The 16817-nt window shown below is 40.7% G+C and overlaps 1 protein-coding gene across 1 annotated transcript in view; it reads left to right on the forward strand.

Annotated features, from left to right (window-relative positions):
* The first annotated feature begins 5420 nt into the window (after positions 1 to 5420).
* Positions 5421 to 16817, forward strand: part of LOC133764140 (steroid transmembrane transporter SLC22A24) — a 37316-nt gene continuing 25919 nt past the window's right edge. Inside the window, exons 1-4 of the mRNA XM_062197817.1 lie at positions 5421 to 5822; positions 7824 to 7927; positions 9947 to 10101; positions 10202 to 10370. Of these exons, the coding sequence (XP_062053801.1) occupies positions 5421 to 5822; positions 7824 to 7927; positions 9947 to 10101; positions 10202 to 10370 (830 nt within the window). The remainder of the gene's footprint in view (positions 5823 to 7823; positions 7928 to 9946; positions 10102 to 10201; positions 10371 to 16817) is intronic.

The raw sequence follows: 16817 nt of genomic DNA on the forward strand, positions 1-16817 counted from the left end.
TTGTTGTTGAAGTTGAATTTATGAGCTATTTAGAGATTCTAAATGTTAACCCTTTATCAGTTGCATAGTTTGTAAATATTTTCTCCCATTAAGTGGGATACACAGCAGACTCATAGAATGGCAGATGTCCTAAATAGCACTCTGGCCTCAGAATCAGCCCTTAAGGCATTCGGATCTGGCTGAAGAGCCCATGAGAGTATTGTAGGCATGGAAAGCCAAGATACCATGGAAAAGAAAAAAAGAAGAAGACCTAAATGAAAGATCTCTGTGAGTGAGATCCCAGTGGAAAGAACGGGGCCATCAAAGAAGGAGGTACCTTTCTCTGAAGGGAGGAGAGAACTTCCACTTTGACTATGACCCTATCGGAATAAGATCAAAGTCAGCGAACTCTAAAGGCTTCCATAGCCCTGGCAACTCATGACTAGAGCCTAGGGAGATTACTGACGCCATGAACAGGAGTGTCAAATTGTTAAGTCAGCAACAGGAGTCACTGTGTACTTACATCCCATGTGGGATCTGTCCTTAATGTGTTGTCTAATGTGCAGTGATGCTATAACTAGTACTGAAACAGTATTTTTACACTTGTGTTTCTGTGTGGGTACAAACTGATGAGATCTTTACTAATTATATACTGAATCGATCTTCTGTATATAAAGAGAATTGGAAATGGAAAAAAAACCTGGTGTTAAATTGGAAACGGCATAGAAAATTAATTAATTTTTAAAAAAATATTATGTAGGATCTCTGTCTTTAATGTGCTGTACACTCTTATTTAATGCTATAACTAGTACTCCAACAGTATTTTTTTTCACTTTGTGTTGCTATATGGGGGCAAACTGTTGAAATCGTTACCTAATATATACTAAACTGATCTTTTGTATATAAAGAGAATTGAAAATGAATCATGATGTGATTGGAAGGGGAGAGGGAGCGGGAAAGGGGAGGGTTATGGGTGGGAGGGAAGTTTTGGGAGGGGGAAGCCATTGTAACCCATAAGCTGTACTTTGGAAATTTATATTCATTAAATAAAAGTTTAATAAAAAAAGTAAAAAAAAAATATTTTCTCCCATTCTGTTGGTTTACCTTTCCCTTTGCTGAGTGTATTTCTTTTGTAGTACAGAAGCTTCTCAGCTTGATGTAATCCCATTTGTCTATTTTTGTTTTGATTGCCTGTGCTTCTGGGGTCCTTTCCAAGAATTCTTTGCCTATTTCAATGTCTGGCAGAGTTTCCACAAAGTTCTCCTCTAGTAATTTGATGGTATCAAGCTGTAGATGTAGATCCTTGTCCATTTTGAGTTGATTTTGTACAAATTGTAAGTTTAACGTATTGGTCTTGTTTCATGTTTCTGTATGCAGAGATCCAATTTTCCAGCACAATTTGTAGAAGAAACTGTCTTTGTTCCAAGGATTGGTCTTAGCTCCTGTGCCAAAGATTGGCTTGTTGTAGATTCTTGGAAATATTTCTGGACTTTCCATCCTGTTTCATTGGTCTACATGTCTATTCTTTTTTTGGGGGGTGATTTACCCAGATATTTATTTGCAAGTCAATGAAATTAATAAAGCAGTGGAGGATGGCTGTGAGTAGACAGGACAGGGGAGCATCCATTCTTTTTTTTTTTAACTTTTATTTAATGAATATAAATTTCCAGTGTACAGCAGTGGAGGATGGCCCAAGTAATTGGGTCCTGCACTTGGCTCTCGGCTTCAGATCAGCGCGGTCCGCTGGCCACAGTGTGCCAGCTGCAGCGGCCATTGGAGGGTGAACCAACAGTAAAGGAAGACCTTTCTCTCTGTCTCTCTCTCTCTCTCACTGTCCACTCTGCCTGTCAAAAAAAAATAAAAAATAAAAAATAAACTTATGGGATACAGCAAAGGCAGTGATAAGAAGAAAGTTTATAGCAATAGGGGCCTACATCAAGACATTGGAAAGGCCCCAAAAAATGAACTATCAATGCACCTCAAGAATCTAGAAAAACTGCAGCAAACCAGACCCAAAACAAGTGGGAAAAGAGAAATAATTAAAATCAGAGAGAAATCAACAGAATTGAATCCAAAAAAAATTACAGAAGTTCTGCAAAAAGAAGACCCGGTTTTTTTAAAAAATTGACACACCATTGACCCAACTAACTTAAAAAAGAAGAGAAAAGACCGAAATTAATAAAATCTGTGATGAAAAAGAGAATGCAACAACAGACACAGAAATAAAGAGTCATCAGAAATTATTACAAAGAGTTGTATGCCAGCAAACAAAGCCGGAGGCATCACAATGCCAGATTTCAGGACATACTACAGGGCAGTTGTTATCAAAACAGCAAGGTACTGGTACAGAAACAGATGGATAGACCAATGGAACAGAATAGAAACACCAGAAATCAACCCAAACATCTACAGCCAACTTATATTTGATCAAGGATCTAAAACCAATTCCTGGAGCAAGGACAGTCTACTCAACAAATGATGCTGGGAAAACTGGATTTCCACGTGCAGAAGCATGAAGCAAGACCCCTACCTTACACCTTACACAAAAGTCCACTCAATATGGATTAAAGGCCTAAATCCACAACAGACACTATCAAATTATGAGAGAACATTGGAGAAGCCCTGAAAGATATAGGCACCTGCAAAGACTTCTAGGGAAAGACCCCAGAGGCACAGGCAGTCAAAGCCAAAATTAACAATTGGAATTGCATCAAATTGAGAAGTTTCTGTACTGAAAAGAAAGAGTCAGGGAAGTGAAGAGGCAACCAACAGGATGGGATAAATTATTTGCAAACTATACAACTGATGAAGGATTAATAACCAGAATCTACAAAGAGACCAAGAACCTCTACAGCCAAGCCCTCAGCTCACTTGGCTAATCTTCCACCTGTGGGGCAGGCGCCAGGTTCTAGTCCTGGTTAGGGCGCTGGATTCTGTCCCAGTTGCTCCTCTTCCATTCCAACTCTCTGTTGTAGCCCGGGAAGGCAGTGGAGGATGGCCCAAGTGCTTGGGCCCTGCACCCGCATAGGAGACCAGAAGGAAGCACCTGGCTCCTGGCTTCAGATCAGCTCAGTGTGCCAGCCGCATCAGCCATTTGAGGGTTGAACCAATGGAAAAGGAAGACCTTGCTCTCTGTCTCTCTCTCTCTCTCTCTCTCTCACTGTCTAATTCTGCCTGTCAAAAAAAAAGAACCTCTACAACAACAAAACAAACAACCCACTTAAGAGACGGGCCAAGGACCTAAATAGACATTTTTCAAAAGACAAAATCCAAGTGGCCAACAGACACATAAAAAATGTTCAGGATCAATGACAAACAGGAAACTGCAAATCAAAACCACAATGAGGTTTCACCTCACCCCGGTGAGAATGGCTCACATTCAGAAATCCACCAACAACAGATGCAGCGAGGATGTGAGGAAAAGGGGACACTAACCCACTGTTGGTGGGAATGCAAACTGGTAAAAGGACTATGGAAGTCAGTCTGAAATTAACATAGCAGCAAATCTATGCCAACATCTAGTGACAAAAATTTAAACCAAATGCATTGCTATAAAGAAAGAAGAGTTAATGATAATAAGCACTCAGAGGCACAAACCCCCGCTCCAGCCAAGGAGGTAGTGGTTCCAACTGGGAATTCCACCTCAGCAAAACATTGAGCATCTCCCACCTCTTCTCCGTTTAAATAAAATATAGAGATTAGCATTACCTTGGCTTCTTTTCTCCTGCAAAAAAACTATGGAGTCTGAAAAATTTTTATAAGCCCAGGTACTATGAGGATATACTGAGAACTTTACAAGTGGGCTGTGTGATTATGCAGTTTCCTGGTTGCCTGGTCCCTCGTTGAACCCCAGTCAAATCCTCCACTAAGTACCCTGCGTTGGACTTCTGCCAGATTTTCTTAGGGTATATATACTGTTCACACCTAAAAGCCCCAACAACACATTTTTCTATAAAATAAGGTAATTATATCATCTCAAATAAATACATAGCAGATGCACATAGGAAATACTAATATGTTATTCTCATTGTCAGTACTTATATTTCTGCATATTCATTCATTTCCTCATTCTTTTGGTGATATATTCCTGTTTGAATGTGGAACATTCACTTTCTATTCATGTCTTCACCTGATTACTATGATACTTCCTCACTTCCTCTACTCTAACTTCCCTGTGTTTCCTGGGAGAACTGGAGAATGAGGCACCAAGATTTTCACTTTTTCTTTCTCAGGCGCCTTGACACTCAGCACTTTCATCATTTCTCAGTCTGAAACCAATGAATAATGAGAATAAAATTTATCAGTTAAACTGAGCAAAGGACTGTGCTTGGGGCAGGAACTACCTTGGTCCAAGTTTTTCTCCATCACTTATACCCGGCATTTCCATCCTTTAACAAGTTACATAATCTCTCTGAACCAGTTTTCTCAGTGACAAAATGAAGATGATAAGAGTAAGAGAGAAAGGAAAGAAATAAAAGTGATTATGACACAGCTGATCCATAGTGTATATTCTGTGAGTTTTTCATTGTCCTTCTTTATATAATTTAACCATAAATTCAAAATGCTTTGCCTTGATGAGTCCCTTCTCACTGTTATTATGTACTGTTAGTGACTTTTGAAAAATAATAATCTGATTGCTTAGCTCCACTATGGGATATATGATGTCTCCCAAAATTCACATGATGAAACCCAAACCCCCAACACGTCAAGATATAACAACACTTGGAGAAAAGGTTAAATGAGATTAAAGGGAAGGCTTCCTGATCTACCTCTTATGAACTGAAGATAAGATCTTGTGACACTGACTACATACTACTTCCTTCTTTCTTGCCCCATAACCTTACTTCACGACTGCAAAACTCTTAAAATCACTGTCACCGGTACGATTGAACGGAAGCAGTCTCAATTACCAGCAGTCAGCATTTCCACTCAGCATTCCTCTTTGCTTTATTTTAACTAAGGAGTCTTTTCATTAACCTTGAGTCAGAATCCATTTCTAGCCAGGAAAAAGCCGTATTCCATTGTTTAGGACACACACCATCAGGCACTTAACTTGTGAGTCTCCAACATCCCTTCTCTGCAAACAAGCACAGACCACTGGGAATGCTTACTTTAGATCATGCGGGGATTCCATCCAGCTGAAAGTCCGCTCATCTCTTGCAAAGCCCAGGGGTCAGGATCATTCAGAGAAGTGTTTTGAGCAGGATCAGTCATCAACAACTAAACGTCAAATAATCACATCTGTGCAAATTTTTAACCTGTTGGCTGCCAAAATCAAAGAAATTGTCTCTGCTTTCCTGAAGTGCAGAGACTGGGCCTATTAAGGAGAAAGTAAGGTCAAGAGCAACACAGCACTAGTGGACTTGGAAACATTTTCTTCCTCTGAACTTATCTCCGTAGAGTCACTGTGCTTCACCTTGGAGTTAACCTGCTCAGCCTCAATGGCCTTCGATGTGCTCCTGGAACAAGCTGGAGGTCTGGGGAGATTTCAGATCCTTCAGGTGGCTCTCTTTTTTGTCACCAGTATGATAACATACCCTCATTTGCTGTTGGAGAACTTCACTGCCGCCGTCCCTGGGCATCGCTGCTGGGTGCCCCTCCTGGACAACCACACGGCCTCTGGCAATGACTCTGACATCCTCAGCCAAGACGCCCTCCTGAGAGTCTCCATCCCACTGGACTCAAACCTGAGGCCAGAGAAGTGCCGTCGCTTCACCCACCCCCAGTGGCAGCTCCTTCATCTGAACGGGACCTTCCCCAATGTAAGTGAGTCAGACACAGAGCCCTGCGTGGATGGCTGGGTGTACGATCAGAGCTCCTTCTCCTCCACCATTGTGACTAAGGTAAGAGTCCTCATTTAAATCTTCTGCATATAAGTAGTGAAGTAGTGAAGGTTTTTGGGGTTAACACGAAGAATGGACTGGGAGTTGAGTGCTTAGACATCCCTTCAGAAGGTAGCAATTGCTTATCTACACTACAATATACTTGTATACCAGTATTGAGATTAGTCAATCAATCTAACTAAACATAAACTTGTGTATACAGATGTCATATATCACTTAATCTAGTGAGGGTAATTCTGTCATTTAAAAAGTAATTGAAGACTTTTACCCAAATGTGATGCTAGATCAGTGGCTCTTAGTACTTACTGAAAAGTGATGCACAGAGCAAGGATATCAGAACCTCTAGGTGATTCAGGAATTAGTATTGTTGAAGCTCTTCAACGGATTTGATGTGTGGCTAATACAAATGGCCAACAGATAATATTTTCAAGCTGGTCAATATCACTCACTACTCATCAGGGAAATGAAAATCAAAACCACAATAAAACATCAATTCACCCCTGCTTGAACAGTTATTATCAAAAAGACAGAAAGGAAAAAGTGCTGTCCTGGATATAGAATAAGGGAAACACTTATTCACTGTTGGTGGAATGTAAATTGGCATAGACACTATAGCCACTATAGAAAACAGTATAGAGATTTCTGTAAAAACTACAAATAGAACTGCATATGACACAGCAATCTCACTACTGTATGACTCAGCAATATATACTGGGTATATATCGAAAAGACATGAAATTATTTATTAAAGGGATACTTGCTCCACCACAGTTATTGCTATTCACAATATTCAAAATATGGAATCAACCAAGGTGCCCATCATCAGGTGAATGAATAAAGGAAATGTGGTTCATATATACGTGGAATTTCATTCATTCATCCTGTCATTTGCAGCAAAATGATAGAACTGGAGGACATCATGTTACATGAGATAAGTCAGACACCAACAGGCAAATACTGTAAATGTGGGGGCTGAAAAACACCACCAGTATGAACACAGAATGTTAATAACTATAGGATAGGAGATATGAGAGGCATTCAAGGAGTTTGCATTAAAAAATGTGAAACATTTGGAATGGTTTATAGATTGGGACAAATACTTAAACATAGTGGAAGCTCGGGGCCAGCACTGTGGCTCACTTGGTTAATCCTCTGCCTGCAATGCTGGCATCCCATATGGGTGCCGGGTTCTAGTTCCGGTTGTTTCTCTCTGTTGTGGCCCAGGAAGGCACTGGAGGATGGCCCAAGTGCTTGGGCCCCTGCACCTTCATGGGAGACCAGGAGAAGCACCTGGCTCTTGGCTTAGGATTGGTGTGGCCCGCTGGCCACGGTGGCCATTTGGGGGTGAACCAACGGAAGGAAGACCTTTCTCTCTGTCTCTCTCACTGTCTAACTCTGCCTGTCAAATAAAAAAAAAGAAATAGTGTAAGCTGATTACAAGGGTCCATGGGATCTCTGTACAAAGCTAAAATTTTTGTTTTGTAAATTTAAAACTATTCTGATATAAAAAGCTTTTAAAACCATACAAAAAATTATTGTATTAATTAAGTATATATTGTTAAGTGACATGTTAGTGACATGATGAAGGAAGCTTCCTAGAAAAAGAAAAACATGGGCTTTTCCCTATAGTTTCAATTTTGGTAAGTGAAGATTTCTAAAATTAAATTTGTATACTTTTAATTATGATATCTGAAATGTGTTGACATTCTTGCAGCAAAGGGAATTTGTTATCAAAGGGAAAGTGACTAAAGACATGTAGATACATGGTTACAGATTATTGGCAGGGTATGAGATAGGCAGTAATTACATTTGAAGGCTTGAAGTAAGTTCAGTATTTTTAGAGTATGGGCAACCAGAGGAGAGCAATTTTAGATGAAGCTGAAGAGGGAGGCAGGACCCCATAACAGGTGATTGTGTATATCATATGTAGGAGTTGAGATCAGGTTCCACCAAAGGGTCTACACTTTCTTAAAACTCTGATGTGCTATTTTTCTCTTCCAGTGGGATCTGGTATGTGAATTTCAGTCACTAAAATCAGTGGTTCAAACCCTGTTTATGAGTGGGTCACTACTGGGAGGTCTGGTGCTTGGCCGTCTTTCAGACAGGTAATTGTCTCCTCACTTTCTTTTGGGCTGTTGATCAAACGATGCATGCACTCATTTATTTTGGAAATTTTTGATGTTTTTATGCTGTGTGCATTATATTGTGCTACATACTGACTTCTACTTCTGACTTCAGAGTGCTACAACCAAATATAAGTAGTAGTAGTAGTAGTAGTAGTAGTAGTATTTATTACCAAATAAAAGTATTTGGTTGTGACCTGGACATTATAGTTTGATGTGATAAATCTGTTCTTTGTGTGCATGAAGGAAGACATAAGAAGCCATTTAAATTAGATTCAAACAAATTTCAGGAGTGATTTTCAGAGCACATTTCAGGATATGAAGTTTGTGAGTTGGAGTTAGTTAAATAAAAGGAAAGGAAGGGGAAGTGAGGCAGAAGTTTCCTTAATGCTCAAAAGGACAAAACTGAAACAGTGTGATTGGCCTTGCCAATGGTCTGAAACACCTAGACCCTGTGAGAAACATGATAATGGGCACTTTTAGACTAGTCATCCTTTTGTACCTATGACATGCGTACACCTGTGTAGTGGTAGTCACCATTACAGAATCTGTTGGTTGAAAAGCAAAATGCTCCTGGTGGGGTGGTAAGACATTACACCCGTACCTGGAGAGCTGAACCTTCTGAAAGAGCTCCAATGGGTAATTTTTGCAATCATAAAATGTAAATAATATTAACAACATAGACGGATGTTGTTAGGGTATGAGAAGTTTGGGACTTCTTGTGTACTGGCAGAGTTCCTTCAAAAGGAGGCAGTCAACCAAAACCATGCCTAGCACTCAAGCATGTCTCTCACAAATACACTCAAGGCACTACAGATGCTCAATGCCATCAGTTGCCTTAGTTAAAAGGTATGACCTTTGAGTTTGCACAGTTAAATATTATATGCATAGAATTCACTTGCCCCTAGTTTTCAGACTCACATTACTACAATTCAAACTGCAGAACGAGTGGATGAGTAAATGAATGGAACAGTTTGAAGAAGATGTCAATAAGTTTTCTTGAAATGTAAATTCAGGTTGTACCTATAAACTGTAGAATGAAAAATGTGACATATTCATAATGCTTATTTGTTTATTTTCATCTACTAAAAAGGCAGAATGACAAAGTGAGAGAGATCTTTCATTGCTGGTCGACACCCAAGATGCTGAGCCTGGCAAAGCTAGGAGCTTAGCATTCTATCTGTCAGGTCTCCCATGTGAGTTGCAGGTACCCAAGCACTTGAGCCATCATCTGCTGCCTCCTGGCATGAATTAGTAGGATGCTGGATCAGAAGCAAGAACTCAAAGTGGCATTCCAAAACGGAATGCAGGCATCCCAAGCAGCAACTGACCCGACTGCACCACAATGCCTGCCCCTCATATAAATTCATACCCAGCAATAATTAAAACAAGCTATCATCACACATCAACATCGAGAAAAATTATATGACATAGGATTACACACTATATGATTCCAATTTTATAAAGTCAAAAACAAATTAATAAATGGTATTAAAAGTTGTAATTTCAGATAACTTCAGTGGGAATAGGGACTAAGAGAGGGCACAACATGGGATTCTTGTGTGAAAATAATGTTCTACTTAACTGAGACTCATTAAATACATATCTTTTATTTTGTGAAAGCTTTACCTTGATAAAACAGTGATAAAATACAAGTCTCTTGATTTCAGTCTCCACTGCTCTAAACACAATACACAAACTCAGTGTACTCAATACATATATCTGTGTAGCAATTATCTGAGATAATCTCCCATATTACATTTTCTTTTATGTGGTTTCACATGGAGTAACAGTGATGGCTGGCTGAGAGATTGACAACATTCTCATATTGACAGGAAGGCTTATATCTGTGATTTCTCGTGTTGACAAAAATAATTATTCTACCAGGTCTCCAATGCAATGTTCCAGTTATTAAATATTTATCCTAAATTTCAAGATGTGTCATCTTTTGTCAAGCTTTCCACGTGTTTACTTATCTTCCTAAATCATCTTATTTCTTAGGTATGGCCGGAAGGCGATATACACATGGTGTCTCCTCCAGACAGCCATCGCTGACACCTGTGCAATCTTTGCTCCCACCTTCCTTGTTTTCTGCATATTTCGCTTCTTGGCAGGGTTGACTACCACAAATATTATGGCAAATGCTTTCATTCTCGGTAAGTCAGTAACTTAAGACTTTTGTTGCACCTAAGCATTGAGTTGCCCTTGAAATTGCCCTTTGTCTGAAATTGTCGTTGTGTGTATGTTTTCTTCCAGCAACAGAGTGGACAGTGCCCAAATTACAATATATAGGAGTAACACTGATACTGTGTTCCTACAGTATTGGGCAGATGCTCCTGGGAGGATTAGCTTTTGCCATTCGAGACTGGTACACACTGCATCTGACTGTGTCTATACCCCTGTTTGTCCTTTTCTTGCTCTCCAGGTATGTACAACCATAGAGGAGGCTATGGTGGTAACACACAGAAAAATCCTGACACTTAAGATCTGGTTAGTATTGGCTTGACCAGAAACCATGGTCCCTGTTCATACTGTACTTTGATAAGCAAAAGAAGGTAAAGAATGATGCTCTACTGGGCAGGCTGACATCACAGAGGTTCAATAGAAACAGAATTATTTATGAAATAAGTTTAGGAGAAAAAATAAGCTTAGTTATGAAGCAAATACTTTTTTAACTTTGGAAAGCAGTATGTGATGGAGATGATTTCATGGCTTTTTCCCTGTAAGTAATATTGTATGAAAGAAAATGATAAGGAATTTATAAGTATTTGAAATAGTAAGAGTATGTTTTCTCCTGCACTAAGAATTGACATGAAGGTGGTGTTAGGGAAAATTGGAAAATAGCACCTCCAAAAATTAGATCCTCAATAAATGCAACACAAAACTAACAAAAAAAAAAAGGCTGAATCACTTTTTCCAGAAATTCAGGGACTCATTCAAAAATGCAGGAATCCCAGTAAGAATAGTGAGTTTGGGGTATTTAAAATATCCTAATTCTATTTTCTACTTTCCAGCTATATTATAGCCTTGAAAAAAAAATGCTGTTATTCTTGATATTAGAAGGAGAAGAACACAGTTTGAATTGTTTCATAGCCTGATTCACAAAGAACTGTCATTATCTGTGTGACGATTTGCCTAAGAACTCATTTGGAAGACTATACTTGAGCTGACTTCAAGTTGTCCAGAGTAGAAACAAAACCCATTCCACGGGGATGTCTGAGGCAGAGTTCTGGAGTGTGATGGGGCTGTGGCAGATATGTTGCAGAGCACAGAGATATAAAATAGCCTTATAAAAATGGAAACCAAGCACACATCATTCACCATCCCAACAATCAGGATTAAAATTAAGCCAAAAAGGACCCTGCATGGCAGGAAAATAAAAAGCAGGAATCCCACTCACGCCACAGAGATATGAAGTATTTTTTCCTGGAGTTACCTGCACCCTTCGCAGGTCTGGGCCCATTTGAGGGACCTTCTGGGTTACTATATGGCTGCATTGCCCCAGGGAAATATCCCAGTCCATATTATGCCTTCCCCTACTCAAGCTCTTGCTGCACATATGCCTTCTCAAGAACCCAGCCACCCAAGGTCCTGTAAAGTAGCCAAGAGCTGCCCCAAGGTATTCATCCAACCCAGTCCCACAAACCAACTGAGTTAACATGCCTGCTCTCCTATTGTCCCAAGAAGTTCCTGGGCAACATGTATTGAGATGCGAAATCCACTGAGGCTCCTGAAAAGCAGTCAGGCAGCCTTGTCCATCTTCCTATGTAACCAGGAAATAGCCAGACAGTCTGATCTTGGTTATTCAGCCTACTGAGGCCCTGGGCAGCAGTCAGATGGCCCCACCCAATCACACAGAATCCGAGGAAGAATCTAAACAGCCCTCCTACACAACCATGGCCCTGGAAAGCGGCCAAATAGCTCATTCTAGGAATTTTGGACCACTGAGGCCTTCAGAAGTAAATGAGTTCCCCAATCCTCTTATCACTGACCCAAATGAGGAGCTAGGCAGTGTACTCTGAGCTGGTCATCCCCAGGGGCCCTGGAAAGGCACACACACAGCCCTGGGGCATTGATGAGCACCCCAGCTATGCTCCACTACCAGAAATATTGTGCTATACCCACCTGACGCTCACACCCATAGGACATTTGGAAACTGATAATGCTACTCCTCTGCTGCCATACCAGCCACGCCTCACTTGAATGGACTAACATAAGTGGCTTCAGCCCCATACAACCCATGGAAACTGACAAGCATACAACACCTAAAGGTATGGCCAGAGTAACCAGTGAACCTACCCCAACCAAGACAACTAAACTCCACACGTCATACAATTCCACAATGTCAACAGCCTAGGTCACTAAGACACCAACAGACATTGCCAAAAATGATGACAGCCAAAGAAGCTACCCAGGTGCTATGTCAAACACCTGGAACCAAAGCAAGTGAAGCTACTCTACCAATACCCTAGTATATATCATCAGGAGAAAATCTTTTACTACAAAAGTCCCCCTCAAATATTAGTAATAAGAACAATTGATCAACCAAACATACAAATAATATAGGACACAAGTAGCATGATAAAAAAGCAAGATAATGTGATGCCACCAAAGAGACACTCTAACTCTCTATCCACAGACCCCAAAGGGAAGGAAACTGATGGATTGCATGAAAATGAATTCAAAGTAATGACTTTTAGGAAAGTCAATGAGACAGAAAATAAAACACACAAAATTAGGAAGACAAAATTCAATGTCAGTGATAAATTAAGCAGAGATAGAAATTTTTAAAAAGGGGCCCAAAAGAATTATTTGAGCTAACGACTTCAGTAAATGAAATTAAAAATAGAGTTAAAAACCTCAACAGCAAACTACACCAAGCAAAAGAAACATATACACAACAATTTCAGAGGTCTATTGAAATACCATTGTCAGACAAAAAGAAAAGGGGAAAAATCAAAAACAACAAAAAAGTACATCAGTTAAGTAGGACTTTTCTCCTTAGAATTCATACAAATGTTGGCTGGCGCCGCGGCTCACTAGGCTAATCCTCCACCTGCGGCGCCAGCACACCGGGTTCTAGTCCCGGTCGGGGCACCGGATTCTGCCCCGGTTGCCCCTCTTCCAGGCCAGCTCTCTGCTGTGGCCAGGGAGTGCAGTGGAGGATGGCCCAAGTGCTTGGCCCTGCACCCCATGGGAGACCAGAAGAAGCACCTGGCTCCTGCCATCGGATCAGCGTGGTGCGCCGGCCGTGGCGGCGATTGGAGGTTGAACCAATGGCAAAGGAAGACCTTTCTCTCTGTCTCTCTCTCTCTCACTGTCCACTCTGCCTGTCAAAAAAAAAAGAATTCATACAAATGTTTAAACTCTGATGTCTTAATATTAATGGTTGATGGATTAAGGGTGGAAACCAGATCTAATTGTGACAGGTAGGAGGCAGTTCCAGTGGGAGTTGCTTTGGTCATTAAGGCTAGGTCCTCAGAGGATCATTTTAATGAGAAAGTTGATTATTATTTAATTTCAAATTTGGTGTCTCCTCTCTCTCCTCCTATCTCTCTCTCTCTATCTCTCTCTCTCTCCTTCCTGCTCATAATGTGACTATTGCCAGATAAAACCCCAAGCTAGTTGGAAATGTTCTACAGAGCCTCAAACGGGTCCACTCACTTGACATGCAGAAACTCATTCACTGACGTGATGGTGATAGAAGAAACTCGTTTTTTTATTGCAAAGTGCAGGGCAAGGAGATGGGCAGTTATTGTTTAATTGTCAGGTTTCCTGAGGAGTTAATGATGAAGATTATTTTTTATTTGTATTTATTTTATTTATTTGAAAAGCAGACCTAGAGAGAGAGAGAGAGAGGTCTTCCATCTGCTGGTTCACTCCCCAATTGACCGCAGCAGCCGGAGCTGCGCCAATCCAAAGCCAGGAGCCAGGAGCTTTCTCCAGGTCTTCCCAAGCATATGCAGGGGCCCAAGGACTTGGGCCATCTTCTACTGCTTTCCCAGGCCATAGCAGAGAGCTAGATCAGAAGTGGAGCAGTGAGAATTGAACCGGCACCCATATGGGATAACAACAATGCAGGCGGCGGCTTTACCCACTACACCACAGCGCCAGACCCAGTGCATCATCATTTCACAGCAACAATAAAGCCAACAACATATTACCATTCTTACACCTACGATAAAAGCCAGAGAAATTAGTAATTTTTCCCATAAGAAGACTTTCAGTCCCCAACCAGGAGTAAAGCCATTGGCTAAGACTTTAGACATAACATTAATCTGGGTGTGTGGAACTGTCATCTTAGGATACATTGAGTATCATCTATCAATGCCTTACTAAGAAAAATTACATTCTCCAGCCCTAACCCTTGATCAAAGATACAGAGCAAGTGGTCATACCAATGGAAGACACATCTGGTCTATCTATGAAGCAAGTTTGGAAAATTGGCAAAATTCTGTATAATTTTCCCATCTTATTTAAACCTAAGAAGGCCCAAAATATATCTTCCCTCTCTATCTCAGGGGAAGCCAAGGCTATCATTTTTGTTTCCTTACTTAGAGTCAGTGTGGGTGTTTACTCTTTTTTTTTATTTCATAAATGTGAATTTACAAAGTGCAACTTTTGATTGTTGTGGCTTCCCCCCCCCAACCTCCCTCCCTCCCGTGGCCCTCCCCTCTCCCTCTCCCATCCTGCCCTTCATCGAGTTTCTTTTTCAATTACCTTCATATACTGAAAATCAACTTAGTATATACTAAGCAAGGATTTCAACAGGCTGCATTCACACAACCGCACAAGGTATAGGGTATTGTTCGACTAGTAGTGTTTTTACGTTTCATAGTAAAACACACTAAGGACAGAGATCCTACGTGGGGAACATGTACCCAATGACTCCCGTTGTTGATTTAACAATTGGCACTCTTATTTATGACGTCAGCAATCACCCGAGGCTCTTGCTATGAGCTGTCTAGGCTATGGAAGTCCCTTGAGTTCACCGACTCTGAACTTGTTTAGTCAAGGCCGTGTCACAGTGGAGGTTCCTTCCTCCCTTCAGAGAAAGGCGCCTCTCTCCTTGATGGCCTGTTCCTTCTGCTGGGGTCTTATTCACCAGGGTCTTTCATTTAGATTGTTTTTTGCCACCGTGTCATGGCTTTCCATGCCTGTAAGACTCTCATGGACCTTTTAGCCAGATCTGAATGTCCCAAGGGTTGATTCTGAGGCAGGAGTGCTGTTTTGGGCGTTTGCCATTCTATGAGTCTGCTGTGTGTCCTGCTTCCCCCGCAGGATCATTCTCTCCCTTTTAATTCTATCCTTCATTTTTTGCTTACACTGGTCTTATTTGTGAAATCTCTTTGACACATACCCTATCTTTTTGATCGGTTGTGTATTTATACTTATCATTTTACCAAGTGCGCTGGCATTGGTACCTGCCTCCTTGGTAAGATTGATTTGAAATCCCCTGGCACATTTCTAGTTCCACCATTGGAGGTAAGTCCGGTTTACTCTTTTTTAATGTTTATTTTTTATTTATTTGGAAGCCAGAGTTACAAAGAGTCATAGGCCAAGAGAGAGAGGTCTTCCATCCAATGGTTCACTCCCTAAATGGCCACAACAGCTGCAGCTGGGCCAATTTACATTTACATCAATTTACATTTACATCAATAACCTATCTTTGTTGTCATTTCACATCTTGATAGTACTTTCCAAACATTCTAAATAGTCTAATTAGCTATTACCTCTACCTGATGAAAGATGCATTCTTTGACATTACAAGGGACCCAACTGGAAATCTCAAAGTCCAAGGAAGAAGCCAGAGCTTCTTCTGGGTCTCCCATGTGGGTACAGGGGCCCAAGGACTTGGACCATCTTCTACTGCTTTCTCAGGCAATAGCAGAGAGCTGGCTTGGGGTTGGAGCTGCCAGGACTTCAACCAGCACCCATACAGGATGCTGGCACTGAAGGAGGCAGCTTTACCTGCTGCACCACAGTGCCAGCCCCAGAAGTTTATTCTCTTACCTCCTCTAAGGCAGAAGGCATGGTAAGGACTTTGAGTTAAAACCTTTTGTTTTGTGTGTGTGTATGTGACTGGTTTATTTCATTAAGTATAATGGTGTCCAGTTGCATCCACTTTGTTGCAAATGATAGAATTCTATTCTGCCACTGTGTAGTATAATAGTCTAATTAGCTTTATTCAGTCTTCAGGTGATGGACATCTGGGTTGATTCCATATCTTAGCTAATGTAAATTTAGCTGCAATGAACAGGGGGGTATAGATCATTCTTTCACATGCTGATTTCATTTCTCTTGGGTTAATTCCCAGGAGTGGGATGGCTGGGTCATATGGTAGGTCTATATTCAGCTTTCTGAGGTATCTTCATACTGTCTTCCACAGTAGTTGCACCAGTTTACATTTTCAACCACAGTAAATGAGAGTGCCTTTTTCCCCATACCCCGGCCAACATTTGTTGTTTCTTGATTTCTGTATGAAAGCTATTCTAATGGGGGTGAGGTAAAAACCTCATTATGGTTTTGATTGGCATTTCTCTGATGGTTAGTGATCCTAAGTATTTTCTCATGTGTCTGTTGGCCTTTCATGTAATTTCTAGGACATTTACATCAATAACCTATCTTTGTTGTCATTTCACATCTTGACAGTACTTTCCAAACATTCTAAATAGTCTAATTAGCTATTACCTCTACAGGATGAAAGATGCATTCTTTGACATTACCAGGGACCCAACTGGAAATCTCAAAGTCCAAGGAATTTAGGACTTTGATTCTCTGAAAACCTGTCAAAGATGCCAAGAGGGCTTAACATATCTGCTCAAAATAAGATCCTTTATTATTATGAAATAATGCTCATCCATTTAGTCAG

Source organism: Lepus europaeus, chromosome 7, assembly GCF_033115175.1.
Source record: "Lepus europaeus isolate LE1 chromosome 7, mLepTim1.pri, whole genome shotgun sequence".
NCBI classification, from domain to species: domain Eukaryota; kingdom Metazoa; phylum Chordata; class Mammalia; order Lagomorpha; family Leporidae; genus Lepus; species Lepus europaeus.